This window comes from Andrena cerasifolii, chromosome 1 (assembly GCF_050908995.1).
Source record: "Andrena cerasifolii isolate SP2316 chromosome 1, iyAndCera1_principal, whole genome shotgun sequence".
In the NCBI taxonomy this organism is placed as follows: Eukaryota; Metazoa; Arthropoda; class Insecta; order Hymenoptera; family Andrenidae; genus Andrena; species Andrena cerasifolii.
The window spans coordinates 33,611,704-33,626,502 of NC_135118.1; the positions used below are offsets into that span (position 1 = coordinate 33,611,704).

General features: G+C 43.8%; 1 protein-coding gene across 3 annotated transcripts in view; it reads right to left on the reverse strand.

Annotated features, from left to right (window-relative positions):
- Sog (chordin short gastrulation) overlaps window positions 1-14,799 on the reverse strand; it is a 127,353-nt gene that overhangs the window by 36,428 nt on the left and 76,126 nt on the right. For all 3 annotated transcript variants that reach the window (XM_076828700.1, XM_076828691.1, XM_076828683.1), the window contains one exon: window positions 8,040-8,143. In XM_076828700.1, coding sequence (XP_076684815.1) covers window positions 8,040-8,069 — 30 coding nt within the window. In that variant the 5' untranslated portion in view covers window positions 8,070-8,143. The remainder of the gene's footprint in view (window positions 1-8,039; window positions 8,144-14,799) is intronic.

Below are 14,799 nucleotides of genomic sequence, written 5' to 3' on the forward strand. Positions count from 1 at the left end.
TCGTTTAAAGCGATTTTGAACATTGTGAGCAAATAAACTGTGAAAATGCGAGCTGAGAGTTTAATTAATCGAATACGCCTAATTATTTGAATCTGAAATTCGAATTCTCTGGTTATTCAAATTATTCGAATCTCAAATTCGAATTCTCTGGTTATTCGAATCCCAAATACGAATTATTCGAATCTCAAATTCGAATTCTCTCTAGTTATTCGAATTCTCTGGTTATTCGAATTATTCGAATCTCAAATTCGAATTCTCTAGTTATTCGAATTATTCGAATCCCAAATTCGAATTATCTGGTATTCGAATTCTCTGGATATTCGAATTATTCGAATCTCAAATTCGAATTATTCGAATCTCAAATTCGAATTATTCGAATCTCAAATACGAATTATTCGAATTCTCTGGTTATTCGAATTATTCGAATCTCAAATTCGAATTCTCTAGTTATTCGAATTATTCGAATCCCAAATTCGAATTCTCTGGTTATTCGAATTATTCGAATCCCAAATTCGAATTCTCTGGTATTCGAATATCCAAATATTAATCTATCAAATCTTAAAATATTCGACCAATTCGTAACAGCTCGACTCTACACAGTACGGATTGTTTCCAATAGTCCTGCTCATTCACTTCTCGCTACAAACCAGTGAGCAAAACAGTAAATAAAAGAGTAAGGATACAACGTTATCGCCGGAGGCTAAATGTCTGGATGCGTCGTACCAAAAGTTTCATTTTTCTTCCAAGAGGAAGGCCCACACGGGACACCCCACGCGCGGATCGACACCGACTTCCGCAGCTCGCTCGCGCCTATCAGCGTTTCTGCAATAGTGTCAAAATAATGAATGGCTACCCCGAGCAGAAAATCGTGGGCGGATGAATCACGCCAGCGCGACGCTGTTTAATCGAGACGACCGTCCGACACGAACTTAACCTCGTGTGAAACCTTTCCAAATGATAGCCCGTTTAAAATACAGTGCATACAGGGTGCCCGGCAAACAGACACTAGAAAATCAAATGGTCAGATTTCCAGCAGCACTGTACCTCGCCATTGCGCTCATAATCTTTGTCTTCTTTACTACATTTTAATTTACGACTGACCTCTATTAGGTTAATTAGCAGATGCGATAGTAGCGAATACTTCTGCGGATAGGTAGCACTCGTTAGTTCTGCTTCAGGCGCCAGTAATGCTCTCTATCGCGCGATTATTGCATTCTCATTTCGAACGCGAAATAAATTCGTTGTAACCACGATAATAATATAGGTTAACGATCGCGACGTAGAGCAAGCGACAGAGGGGAGGAAGAACGGAGAGTGGGGGGTAAGGTTCGTAAGCTTGAGAGGTTATGTTGGACAGTGGCGGAGTTTAGGTAAAGAAAACGACGTCTCGTGTGATTCACGCGACGTGTCTGCCCGCTCCTCCCCGACAGAGCCCGCGACCTATCAATAGCTCCTCATGTACACTGAAGAGGGACTGTCATTCCACCGTGAACTAAAAATAGAGTTCGCGCGTCTGTCCATAAGCCGACGCTCCGCCGAGCGGTCTCTCCCTCTTTATCTTTCCATCTCTACCTGACTTTTTTCCCCTTTTCCCCTACGCCTTTGGCACTGTTCGTTAGCAGTCGGCTTTTTGCGAATTCCCAGCTGGCGAGCTGGTCGATTATAGTGTCCGAGGATGGGTCCACAAGATGGTATGGGACATCTTGTATAAACACTGTAAACTAACCTTTATCTTTCTGGATAGGTGGCGACTGAATTTGTTTGTACTACTAAAGGGAAATGGTTAAGGGCTTGATTGGTAGACAGTACCGTTCAAACTGAGTAGAGAAAATGAGAAAAGATGAGTCGAAAATTTAACGCTTTGAATTCGGCAAAGGCTTGGAATTTTCGAAAGAGGCCGAAATTCTTTAAGGGCGGTATTATCAGTCGTTGCTTAAAACTAAGATCGTCTTAAGCATCCGGCATCCTTTACTAATCTACTAGACCAGTAGAGGATGCTGCATGCTTAAGACGATCTTAGTCTTAAGCAACGACTGATAATACCGCCCTAAGAGGATATCAATATCCTTGGAATAGGGAAGTGGATGGAAGACAGCTATATAGAACATCTTTTGTGGATATCGAGGTGAAGACCTCGCGAGATAATTCTTTGTTTTCACTTGCGTTACTAACATATAAAGTGATTTGTACCTTGCAAGCGCTACAAGCTTTACCCCATTTTCAACTTCAACGGTTATCCCGCGCGGCAAACGCCTATGGGCGTTCGCCCAGCACAGTTAGTAAGTACAACTGGAGGACTTCCGCACGAGGTATACGTTACGTGCTCCAACTTTAACCTCAAAGGGATGCGGTTGACATTTCAATGGAAATCAGCCAAAAATCGAGGGAGCGTGGAACCAAAGAGATAATCTAGCACGATATTACAGGCAAACACGTAAGAACGGTAGCCAACCAAGGACGGAGTTTATGAAGATTGGCTAAATTAAAGTCCATTAGGGCAGTCGCGACTGTTCTGGCCGGACGACAAACGCGTGCACGACAGAACCCGTTACTACGATAGAGGATATTAATTGAACCGCACGGCGAGCGCTTCGAATCGTTTTATGATTGACCTCGAGTTTATTTCCACATTCTTAACCCGCTATTAAACGTACGCGGGTCGTGTTATTAACCCGGCGGTTGCCAAACCCTCCCCCTCCCGTGACTCAGCCCCAACCAGCTTCTGGATCCCATAAAGAGTTTTTTATTGCCCCCGCTGTTGACACCCCACCGATGGATGACACAACTGTACATTCCAGTCGAGTCACGTGGCCAGCCGCAGCAGTACGATAGTATATGTATACATCCAATACAAAGAATGCGATCGGGTCTAATTTTATGTAGAATACCCCTCGTGCAGTGCAAGCAATAATTTATTTCTTTGTTGAATTGATTGATAAGTAATTTATGGTGCATTGACTTCGGTTGAAGTTAAGGCAGTTTACACGAAGGCTGGAGTTCACTATGTGGGGTTAAGGTAGGGTAGTTCTAGCTAATGTTTCAAGATTCTCAACTTTTTTCTCTTCTAATGAACTGATATAGTGGTGGTCGAAGGAAAGTTTAAACTGGATTTCTTGGATTCAAGTATATGTAGCTACTTACGTTCTGTGATGCAAAATAGGTGTGGGAACCAATGAGATAAATGCTACATTAGACAGGCGATGAAAGGACGAGAGTAGGAACCCTAGCTTTGGAACTAGTGGGTGGTCTAAGGTGATATTGTTGGGTAAACGCAGTTTAAGGTTTCATTAAATTAAGGATAACTTTATCTGATTAGTTTTAAGAAAGTGGAAGAGGATGGGAGAATAATGATTGAAAGATATGAATTTGAATTAATTATACAGGGACAGTACAATGGAACCCCAAAGAAAGTTTAAAACTTATATTTCCCATGACTGCATAACTAACAAGGGAACATCCCGAACCCGGAAATTCAAAAAATTCTGAAACTTCATGAATATGTAGGGAATTCCCCCCTGATTACAACGCAATTTTTATTTGCTGCCCAAATTCACTCTAAGGGGGTATAATTGACTCCTGAAAATCCGGCTATTTTCCGATTTTCTGTTATAACTCGTGAACTGTAAACTAATGTTTTTACCAAATGATAGATCTAATTAAAAGAAGTAACTTTTGTCTTGAAACTTTTCTTCTATCTCTTACATTTCGCGAGTTATAACACAAAATCGGAAAATAGCCGAATTTTCGGGGGCTAATTTCACCCTCTTGGAGTGAATTTGGGCAGCAAACAAAAATTGCGTTGTAATCAGGAGGAAATCCCCTACATATTCACAAAGTTTCAGAATTTTTTGAATTTTCGGCTTCGGGATCTTCCCTTGTAAGTTAACCCATGTACGGAAATTGGGCCATTTTTACCCAAAAACGAGTTACAAATACACATTCCTCTTTTACTAATTATTTGAACTGAAACTCCTTCATATCTTTAAATAATTAATAACAGTCAACAATAAATAATAATAATAATCTTTTTATTTTTTTATTGTAGAAATTTAATAAATTCTTAAAATATTAAACTGTAATAATTAAATGAGCGGAGTTTTATTTTTGTATGCTACCGTGCCTTGTAAATATATGATATTGGGTCAATTTGCGATCTGACCCAAATTTACTTACCCGTATAACTTTAGAAATTCCGTATAAGGGTAATACCTACTCGGTATTACCTAGTCTACTCTACCAATCCCCAATCCTTGGGATATAAACAACACATAATTTATTCTAACGTAACCATTTTACTTTAGTTACAGTTCGCAGTTTAAACTTTCTTCTAACCACTAAACATTTATCAACCCCTCACTAAAACGAGATATCCAACCCCCTCCCCGAGTTTAATCCGCATATGTACTTCAACATCCCATTGCGCATGTAATTCCCTCTGCATTTCTAAAACCGTGAATCCCATCCCTTTCGACTCACAGTAAGTAGCACGGACGAAACTTTTCAGGCGGTACACGTTCACGGAAATTGCCCGTCGGTATTCGGGAGGGTGGGTGGGATTCGATTTAGCACGGTGTCGGGTGTTTCGCGCGGTAGGAGGGGGGTTGAATGGCGCGAAGAAGAATGAAAGCAGATATCGCGTGGGAGGTGTCGGTGAGCCTTGTATAATGAGATGGGTATCTTTAATAGTCAGATCGGTACAAGCCGGTCGACAAGTCGTGGGTATCAAAAGCCCTTCGGTATCCTCTTTATATCGGTGTCCCTATCCCTCCCCGACGACCAGCGCGCGTGCATGGGAACGAAATCTCCGCCGGATCTTCATTTAAACGGCGCTTTTGTTCCCGCGTTGGATGAAAGGTGTTTCGCCCGATAACGATCTGGATTCGTCCTTTTGTTAATTGAACTCCTTGTTTCAACCGTTTCCAGGCGAACAAATGGCCGCGAAACATTCTCCCACGGTTGGGGATCATTGTCGCGGAAGATAAAGGGCTCTTCCTATAGCGAAGCTTCGATATATATATTTGCGAAGGTTCGCAAATAATATGTGAAAAGGATTCTAAAGGCAACGGTTTTATGATACGAGTAACGTGCACTTTGAAGCGCGACGCTTTTGAAACTTTGAGTTTGGAAGGTTTTGAAAAATGTCCTTCAAAGTCAAGTCTTTTCCAGCGATAGCTACTACCGAGAAAGTTTTGTCCATCTTGCCTCGTGATTAGGACATACATATATACAGTGACTCGCATTAATATTCGGACACTTTTTAAAATCGCATAACTTTTTTAGAATCGGTCCAAACAACCTGAGTTTTTTTGAGAAGCTAGAAGGATTAGTTTGCTAACTGACGCGTTTCGTCGTTTTGAAAAAAAATGTATTTGGTTGGAATAGCGAAAAGAATAGTAAAGGTCGATTTTTAAACTTTTTTTGTGAACTTGTAATGAAAATTTAAAAAAAAGTTTGTAGATTACAGTAAGTTGTATATGTGCCTAAAATTTCATAAAAATCGGTTAACGTTGCTCCGAGCTACAAACGTTTAAAGATCGCAGAGTAAGGTCGAAAATCGTTGATTTCGGGAATTTTCGCGATTCTCGACCTTAACGGTAGTTAAAATTTGTTGGATTATCTAAATAAAATTGTGAGCGAGTGAAGGTTCGCTAAGGCGATGATACGCAAAGCGAGTTCCGAGCTTTTGTTTTTAATACCCAACATTCGGAGACTCTCCATAAATACTTTTAACGCTTTCCAGAAAATATGGACAACTCCCAAGACAACTCCCCCGGCGTGGAAACACGCCGACGCCAAAAATCGGTATAAAAATGTTGCTCTTTGAAATATTTGTAGTTCTGCACCGTAGGTTTGGGTTACATGGAAACGTAGCTGTCAAAGGAGACGCAGAAGTGGCGAGAAGTGAAATTATTTGTAACGCACTTTGGAACACCCAAGGCAAGATCGATCATTTAATTAACCTTTTTTCTTGAAAATTGCTTATGAACGTTTTTCTGTTGCCCTCGATCGAGTCACGAACGTAGTGGCTGCGCAAGATATCGTGAAAGGCGATTATTAATTAAAATATCGTCAATGCGACGTTGCGAAACGTAGACACCAGTTTTGCGTAACGTTAAGAAAAAGCAACTGAAAAATCAGCGAAAAAACAGTGCGACTTGAGAAAGTTTCCGCGCGGTTTCTTGCAAACGTTATGCGGAAAGCTGCTACCGATGGTGGATCGGTGGAAAGGTCGACGCTTGCGGGACGGAAGTAGCGAAAGGGCAAGAGTATCGGTGGCGGTCAGCACAAAAAAAAATTCCCGTGCACCGGAAACCCCAAGAAAAAAATGGTCACCTTAGTTGAACTATTCAGTGATATCCCACTGATTTCTGATTTCCACTATTTCTTCGTAACTCTCCGAAACCTCACTATTGCTTGGTGTCTCTACAATACATTCTGCATTACTGTCTCTCGGTTCAATGAAACGTTTAAAATTTGGGGGAGTTGAATATTATATTGGACGTTACTTTCATCTGCTAGTAGAACCAAAAATGTCCTATGCAAATTGAAAGGGGTTCAGAAATGTGTCAAATTCGAAAAACAATTATTCATAGCAGGTGTCGCGGAAAAAGTTAGGCTAATACTGTGGTAGCCAATTACTTGCCACAATAACAGCGTCTGAGGAATTTAGATACCACTGGAATGGTACCCAAGCTGGGCTTAAATTGTTGGAAGGTAACTGCCGCGGTACTAAATGGCAGATGAGGGTTCGTCATCGACGAATCTGTTCTTCGATCTGGCATACGGAACTGATTCGATTCGTGCGGACGGCTTCATTGAAAATGGAGGGCGCGTACGCGCGATAAATGTATAATCGAACGTAGGCGCGGCCCATGAATGTTCGCCTCAGAAATAAAAGAGTGGCGGCGCATAATGCGGACAGTTTCGCACCGACAAAAAGAGCCAGGACAATACCGATCGTACCGATACACCACGAACGCGACTATATTCGGTCGTGCATCAGCAGAATTGACTCCTTTCTGAATGCTTTTCAGCATAAAAGCAATTATTCCCCGAGTCGCTGCATTTTTAAAAAGTCAAAAAATCTAATAACGCGATTTATCAAAACGCAAAAGTATCGGATATAACAGACATTCCATGATAATCGTTCTTTCACTATCATTTCTGTGTTCTAAATTCATATTTGAAGTTGGGACCACCACCTATGAAACGTCCTGTACACTGAAATTTTAGTCCCGTCTGGACCCAGGCAGACGCGAAGAAGAAATTCGTGACCTTACGTAGAAGTGCACGTTTGAGGGAGCAAATGACGCGGGAGCCGCCACGGGAACTCCACGATCGAGTTTTAAAGGACGCGATACGATGCGTCACGGTATACACGCGCTCGCATTTCTATACAGCGGCAGCAGGCAAGCTCAGAAGCGGACGCCAGTCTGTCTCGGACCAGGAATGGGATTAGAAAGCACGTCAAGTCTCCGTGGGTCACGTCACCCAGATCGAGATTTAGTTCGTGCCTCGCGTATTACGTCGACCTACAGCGCTCTTCAAAAGGCATTGCCACGCCCACCGGCTTGCCAGTAAAAGCGAAGCTTTAGAGTATTCCTGTCCTCTGTCGCATATATACGCGAATGTGACAGCATTCTTTTCCGCGATAATCTTCCTTACGCCTTAATGCCCCCCTCCCCTCCCGAAAAAACAGAAAAAAATAAAGCAATGCCCCGGAAGATCAAAACCAACGAAAATCCTCGCAAACTATCGTCAGAGCTTTGAAACGACCTATAGCACGGTGTCGCGCGGTGTTCCGGTGCTCGCGGTACCGCCGCGAAGAATGGGGCCCGTGAGTCCCGTAAAAGTCGCGTCAGGTCGGCTCGCGGTTACACGGAAAAGTAATGTTGGTACGCGCGCAAGGCCCGAGACTGCGCCGCGGCGCGGGCTGTAAAGGGGTCATAGGTCGGACGCAGACGAATGCAACGGGCCCCGAGATGCATGCACACGGACACGGGGCGAATGCGTGAGGGCACACCCACTTTAATACGTACCGGAATGCACTCGCATTTGATGCAGTACATGACTCCGAAGGGCGGGCCCAAATCCGCGAACCAGGTGGAGCCCAGTTCCCGTATCTGCTTGCCGAACGTGCATTCTGCAACAAAACAGGCGATTTCGATTGATCCAGTGAACGCTCAGATGGCTTTTGCTCGATAGCGTGCAATGACAGAACCCGGGCTGGAATTCTGCAGATTGGTATCTTTTTTTTATCAGCTGACAGAAGTGTTAATGCGCTTCGTGCGGGGTGAATGCGTGTAATTTGATTGTAACGGGGTGGTAAAAGTTTTGTACTAATTCTGCTGGTTGATTAGTGCTAAGAATTTGGAAAGTTAAATTGGCTGATGATGGGTGTCGGGTGAAGGACATAGGGGGGTGTAAAAGGGTAAGGCAATTGAGTCTATATAGATTCAGGGAAGATTCAGTTTACATTCCATAAACATTTACATTCATTTAAAAATTAAACGAAAGAACCCTGTGATATTTGAACCGTAGGGAAGTGGGGATAGTCCCTCCGTGACCTTGAGCGACCACTTATTTAATTTTACCCCATCAGCATTGCAAAGTTATTTTGACTCACACAGCGTCCAGCCCGTAGAACTACAATTACACCATTAACCTTTAATTAGGTATGCAGAGTGTTCTTAGCACCCTTGGTATGTTATTCGTGGAACATTTTGTAATAATGTTAAATATAAAATTAAAATAAATAAATTTAAAAATATTTCTTAACTTTTATTTATTATTGCTCATAAAATCATTCAGTACCAGATACTTTTATCGAGGAGTAGTAGTATTATGCAAAAGAGTGACAACAATTTACACGGGGTGCCGAGGATGCCACATATATATAGTTATGTCATTTTGTACCACATACCTAATTAAGAGTTAAAAACCTCGACATACTCAAGACGTTCACATTAAACACAAACCAACAAAACCGAACTCCGCTCAATATCCAACTTCAAGCTACTTAAAGCTAACAGAGTAATAGTCCCAATCCGTCTTAATTCCTCATCCGCGAAACCCAGTACCGCGTATACTACCTGCCACATACGAGCTATTTCACGTCAAAACGTATAGGTGAAAAATTTAACTTCACCGATTCTCTTCAAAATTACAGCATTTGTCGATAACTTTGCAAAAACAATTTATACTGAATTTCAACGGCCTATGTGAAATAGTTTTCGAAATATTTAATGTTGAAGTTTTGAAAATTCAAACAAAATCGGCTGACGCGTCATCACTAAAACTATAATATCTCGGTCATTTTTAAAGGTTATACCAACATCTTGGGTTGATTTTAAAGTTGAAGGAATTATTTCTCAAACCGTATATAGAATATTTTGTTTATTGTTAATAAACTTACTATCGTAAGTTTTTTTTTGTTAACTGTTCCCAAAATCCCTCCACTTTTTTGAGAAAAGCATTTATTAGTTGAAGACTTAACGAATCGAATGGTATTTTTTTCAAGCCGGATCGTGGGTGGGAACGACGTCAAATCGCGATTTGAAACTTTGACATCGATTACTGTTAAGTTTATTAACAATAAACAAAATATTATATATACGGGTTGAGAAAGCATTCCTTCAGCTTTAAAACGAACCCAAGACGTTGGCATTATCTTTAAAAATGACCGAGATATGACAGTTTAAGTGACGACGCGTCAGCCGATTTTGTTTGAATTTTCGAAACTTCAACATTAAATATTTCGAAAACTATTTGACATAGGCCGTTGAAATTCAGTATAGTTTGTTTCTGCAAGGAGAATCGGTGAAGCTAAATTTTTCCCCTATTCGTTTTGACGTGGAATAGCTCATACCAGACTAAAGTGATACGTCAGAAACAGTCCGAGGCTTGTTATTTTCGGTGGTGCGCATTTATTTTTACGCGGAAAGGAAAGAACGTCGTAAGGCGAGTCATATACACACCAGCCACCCGCCCTTTCCCTCTCTCCCTTTATTCCTCCCCCTTTTTTGTTTTAGCGGAAGAAGGTGAGAGAACGCCACTTTTAAACGAGGCAACGGCCTTGCGAGAACGGCGCGCGCTCTTTTTTCCTTCTTCCCAGCTCGCGGCTCTCCTCTGCCCCCGCCCCGCCGAACCTTTGGCCAGCGTCGCCGGTTTCTTGTTTCGCGCGCCGTCTCATCGTCGTCTCGGCGATTTTTAAGCGGCCGCGCGTTCGCCAGTTCCCGCCGGTGATTCAGAACCGGGCGATTAACGCTGCCCCGGGGTGGGAGTGTTCCATTCATTCCGCGGTTTCACTTTTATTCCATTCCCGGGTGTACGGACGATCCTAGCGCAGCGGCGCGCACGCGCGGGACGCGTCTCCTTTTTAACGCGCGCGCGCGCCACCGCGCGTCACGTATCCGCGGCACCCCGATTCCTAGCGACAAATCAACGTCGCGTGCGCGCGACACCAGGCGATTCTCCGTTTCACCGAACGCACGGAGTAGTAAGTAACATGTTAACGCGTTCAGCTGTTACGCCGGTCGGCCGTAAGAAGTCGTAAGTTGCTTTTGATAGAGGGAGTTATGGCTGACAGCAGCAGTTTTGCACGGTGATATAGTCATAAAGGGGCAATAATCGCTGTGAAGCTTGTCAAGGAACTACAGTGCTAATTCGATTCTTGTTCCGAGATCGAGATCGTATTGCAACACGAATCGTAAAGGGCCCTACATTTTGATATTTCTCAGATATTTCGAGCTGTTTATTCACACGCTTTTACGTTTCGCTGAAAATCGCAGTGAAAGAAAGGGACAGTGAAAGACAGTTTTTCGACACAAGGAGCCGACGGGTTGTTACGTTCCATGGGTGGTTGCATCCGAAGGGGTCGCACGAGTTGTTGGAGATGGGAAGTGACAACACCATCGAATAGAGAATTGGTCACTTCTATCGAATTATTACTGTACGCTGCCATCGATCTACGGTCTAAATTATTGTAGGCGGAAAAAAGGGTTGTAGAAAAAAACAACCTGAGGCGACGGGACTCGATCCCAAGATCTACGGCTCCTCTGCGTACTGGCCAACCGCGTTACCAATCCCCCAACGCCGACTCTCCGATGTTATTGTTTTCCGAACTCTAAAAGTACCGAAACTAACGGGGCGCCACCTATGCGCCAATCGCGCCACAGGCCGTTCCCAAATGCGCGCAGAATATTCGTGAAACGGATCTGTTTCGTGTTGTATCAACGATCACGAGGCGAGGCAAGGCGCGAGGACGGTCGCGCGGTGTTTCGGCACCGCGGTCCGCGAGAATATTTCTGGTCGGTTTATTAGACGACAACGACAGGCTGAATTGCTTTGGGTTCGTATACGCGTCCACTCGTCCGTTTGCTTTGGCTGTGCTCGCGAGGGAGAGAAAGAGAGAAAGAGAGGAATAAAGACACACGGCAAGGCTCGTTGCGCGAGGTCGTTGCACCGCGCGTGCTAAGTCGTTCTAAGCGCAGAGTCGGTCCTAAGCAACCGGCGGCTCGGGAGAGGAGAGCCTCGACACGCCACCGCATCGCAAATATGCGAATCGAACCGTACACGCTATGTTGTCCTATCGAACCCCCCTTATTCGTTTCTCCTCCCCGATTAACGCTTGATAGCCGGCCGTTTCACGCGCGCGTCCGCCCCGTGCACCGAGCAGCTTCGGGGATACATTGACATTTCTTGAGTCAGAACTGAGCTGAGACAGGTACGCGTATACTTCGAATGGCTTCGGAAGAACGACACTTGTTTGGTGAAACTGCGGACTCTTGCGAAATTTATACTTCGTGCGAAACTTGCGTACTCATAAGGGTGGCTTAATTCAAATAGAATGGTAAATATGTACTTGAAAATTGGAGGAAGAGTGTTGCTAAAGTATATTTGGTATACTTGACGAGCTTCTAGTATATTCAAAGTACATTTATCATACTTGAATTATATTTAATATATCTGAAATATATTTGATATAGGGACTTAGGATATATCTAGAACGTACGTTTCAATTTACCCCATCAATTCTACAACTGATACAGCTTTCGCTGCAACCAGCGGAAACAGTCTGCCGTAACTGTTTCCCTTTGCGTCACTGTTTATTGATACGCTTTGTATTTATAAGCAGGAACCTCCACTGGTGATAGATGGTGGGACGCGCGGTGCCAATAGATACCACAAATTCCATCTACTTCTTCCCCAGCTTCCTACGCCTCGTTTAACCCAAGGTTCGCCAACAAACCGATAAATTACTCGAATATCGAGGAGAAAGCGTCCGCGAGTGAATTAGTTCCGACAGTGAGGGATCGAAATCGGAGAAAAGCCCGAGAGAACCGTTGCCGTGCGGCATGCATGGCCGACGCGCCCCGTCGCTCCGATCCAGCATTCTCCTAATGGACCTCTTCTCTTTCTCTGCCGGTGCCACATCGCCTGTTTCTCTAAAATTCACAGAACGATACGCCACGCGCCCCCGCTCCACCATCCCGCGAAACGAAACCCAACTCGAAGTCTCCCCCATCGATATCACCTCCTCGTAACCTCAAAAAATAGAGACACCGCTCCACAAAGATTTGACGAACGATGAGCAACAATTCCCAGCTTGGACGCAGCCTCTCGATAGGCTTAACGCTTCCAGCGGGGAATCCGACGGGGGAAGCACCGAGGGATAAAGCCGCGGCGGTCGCAACCGCAATTTACAACGGCGAAAAACACGAGCAACAGAGTGTAACCGGCGATAGAGCATAGGCGCCCAATCTCGCTAAACGTTTAATCTATTATTGGAAGGATGAGAATAGGACACACGCCGTGGCCGTGTCGGCGTGGAGTATAGTGTGGCCGGTGCTAATTTGGCCCATATACCAACGTTTCATAGACCGTTGACTCCGCCGCTGTAACTTATGAACTGTGAAATCTCGTCCGCTTTATCTCGAACCGTCGGTCCCCAGGCTGGATTCGTGGAACGCTGAACGCGCCCTCCCAGCGCACGGGCACGGAAACCCAATAGCGGGGCCCGTTCATTGTTTTCCTGGTAGGCTCGCTTTTGTGCTGCTGCCTTCGCGCCCAACGCTCGGCGAGATTAACCAATTTAGAACGCAGTTACGCATCAAACTATGTACTGTGGGATCAGAAACCCCCCTACTAATGAAAGAGGTTCAGAAAATAGTGACACTGGGAGGGTGGCGGTAGCCGAGGTGGTAAAAGCGCGGTTAACCAGTACGCAAGACTCCAAACATCTCGAGTTCAGTCCCATCACCTGCGGATATCTTTTTCCGCGATTTCTACACTACCTATATATTCCTCATTATCTGTATCTTCTCGAAGAATATATGAATTTTAGATCACAGTAAGGTGAGACTCTTTTGTTGTAAATATCACTCTGAGGTCTGCATGAAGAAAATTATGAGACAAGAAACATGGACCCTGCATCCAAAGAACGGTCAAACTAATCCGTACATCCCAGAGTTAAGCGAGGTTATAGAAACCAGCCGTCCACCGCGGAACAGCGTCCACGCGAATTACACGCAGGCGACGTTTTGCGTAAATGGATTAAGTAGCATAAATTAAGCGCAATGGAAAAGCATCAGTGGGAGTTAGGAACGTCCGTAAATTGGACGCGATTTGCATAAACCGAGGAGGTGTCTTAACCGAGCGTTCCTTCCTTCTGTTCTAGGACTGCCACCTCCCCGCGCTACGGTACCCGGAGATTATGGGACTTGGTCATAAAGGATGGCGAGAGCCTAGGCGCGAGCGGCTGCTAAGTCTCCAAAGGGATTTCCTTTGCGCACAGTGCGTTTGAGTCCGTAAAGTAGAGGGCTTAGGTGGGCTTAAATTTTAAATATATCCAGGGACGAATGGGGAACAATTCGTGGATGGGTTTAACCTGTTAATCGAGAGTGTTTCGATCAAAAGTGTTCCCGGGTACGCTGAGTAGTGATAAATGACAAAAAAAAGAGTTAACTCGTCTTGCCTATAGCAGGTGTGAATATGGCTCGATGATATTCCTCATGCAAATAAAGACTGAAAGATTTATCAGTAAATAAATAAACAATTTACTCAGAAAATAATATTAGTAAACAGATGAACTTTTAGTTTAATTTAATAACCACGCGTGACATGTGTTAAAGTAGCAAAAGAAAAAACAAAAAAGGAAGACGAGTTAACTCGTTTTCAGGTTAAGTACACATTGTGGTGTGGACATGTTTAAAGATTTACTGGAAGAATATTAAAATTCAAATAAAATTTAAGCTTGTTGTAGTAGATCGGAGACCACTGATAAAAAAAGTGAGTTTCCACATGAAAAACTTGACTGAAGAGGTGCCAACTTTATTATGTTCGCAGGGAATACATAGCAGGAAGTAATGAAGCTCAATATGTTCCCTGACGGCAGTCGCGAAAAAAAGGAGGGTACTCGAGCGATCTAGTACCAGGACCCGTCAGAGATGAAAAATGGTAACACACAGTTGAGATCGAAGGCAAGGAAAACAGACGTCCCGAGCGTCGCAGACTCGAGTCGCGTTTCGAGGGGCGCAAAAACAGGAGACGATAACTGCGACGCCAGTTGCGTCGTGTTTGGTCCGCTCTCGCATAATTCAGTTTCATTGCACCAGCGCTGGTGTCGTTTCGTTACGTAAATATTGGCTTAGACTAAACAGAAAGATGAATAAGCCCAACCTCTACGCTTCTCTGCGTAACTATAATAAAATAAACAATAATAAAATAAATATTGAAACTCTGATCAGAAACGAACTGTTTTCTCATAAATAAGTGGTCAAACTTTTAACGTATAAACAG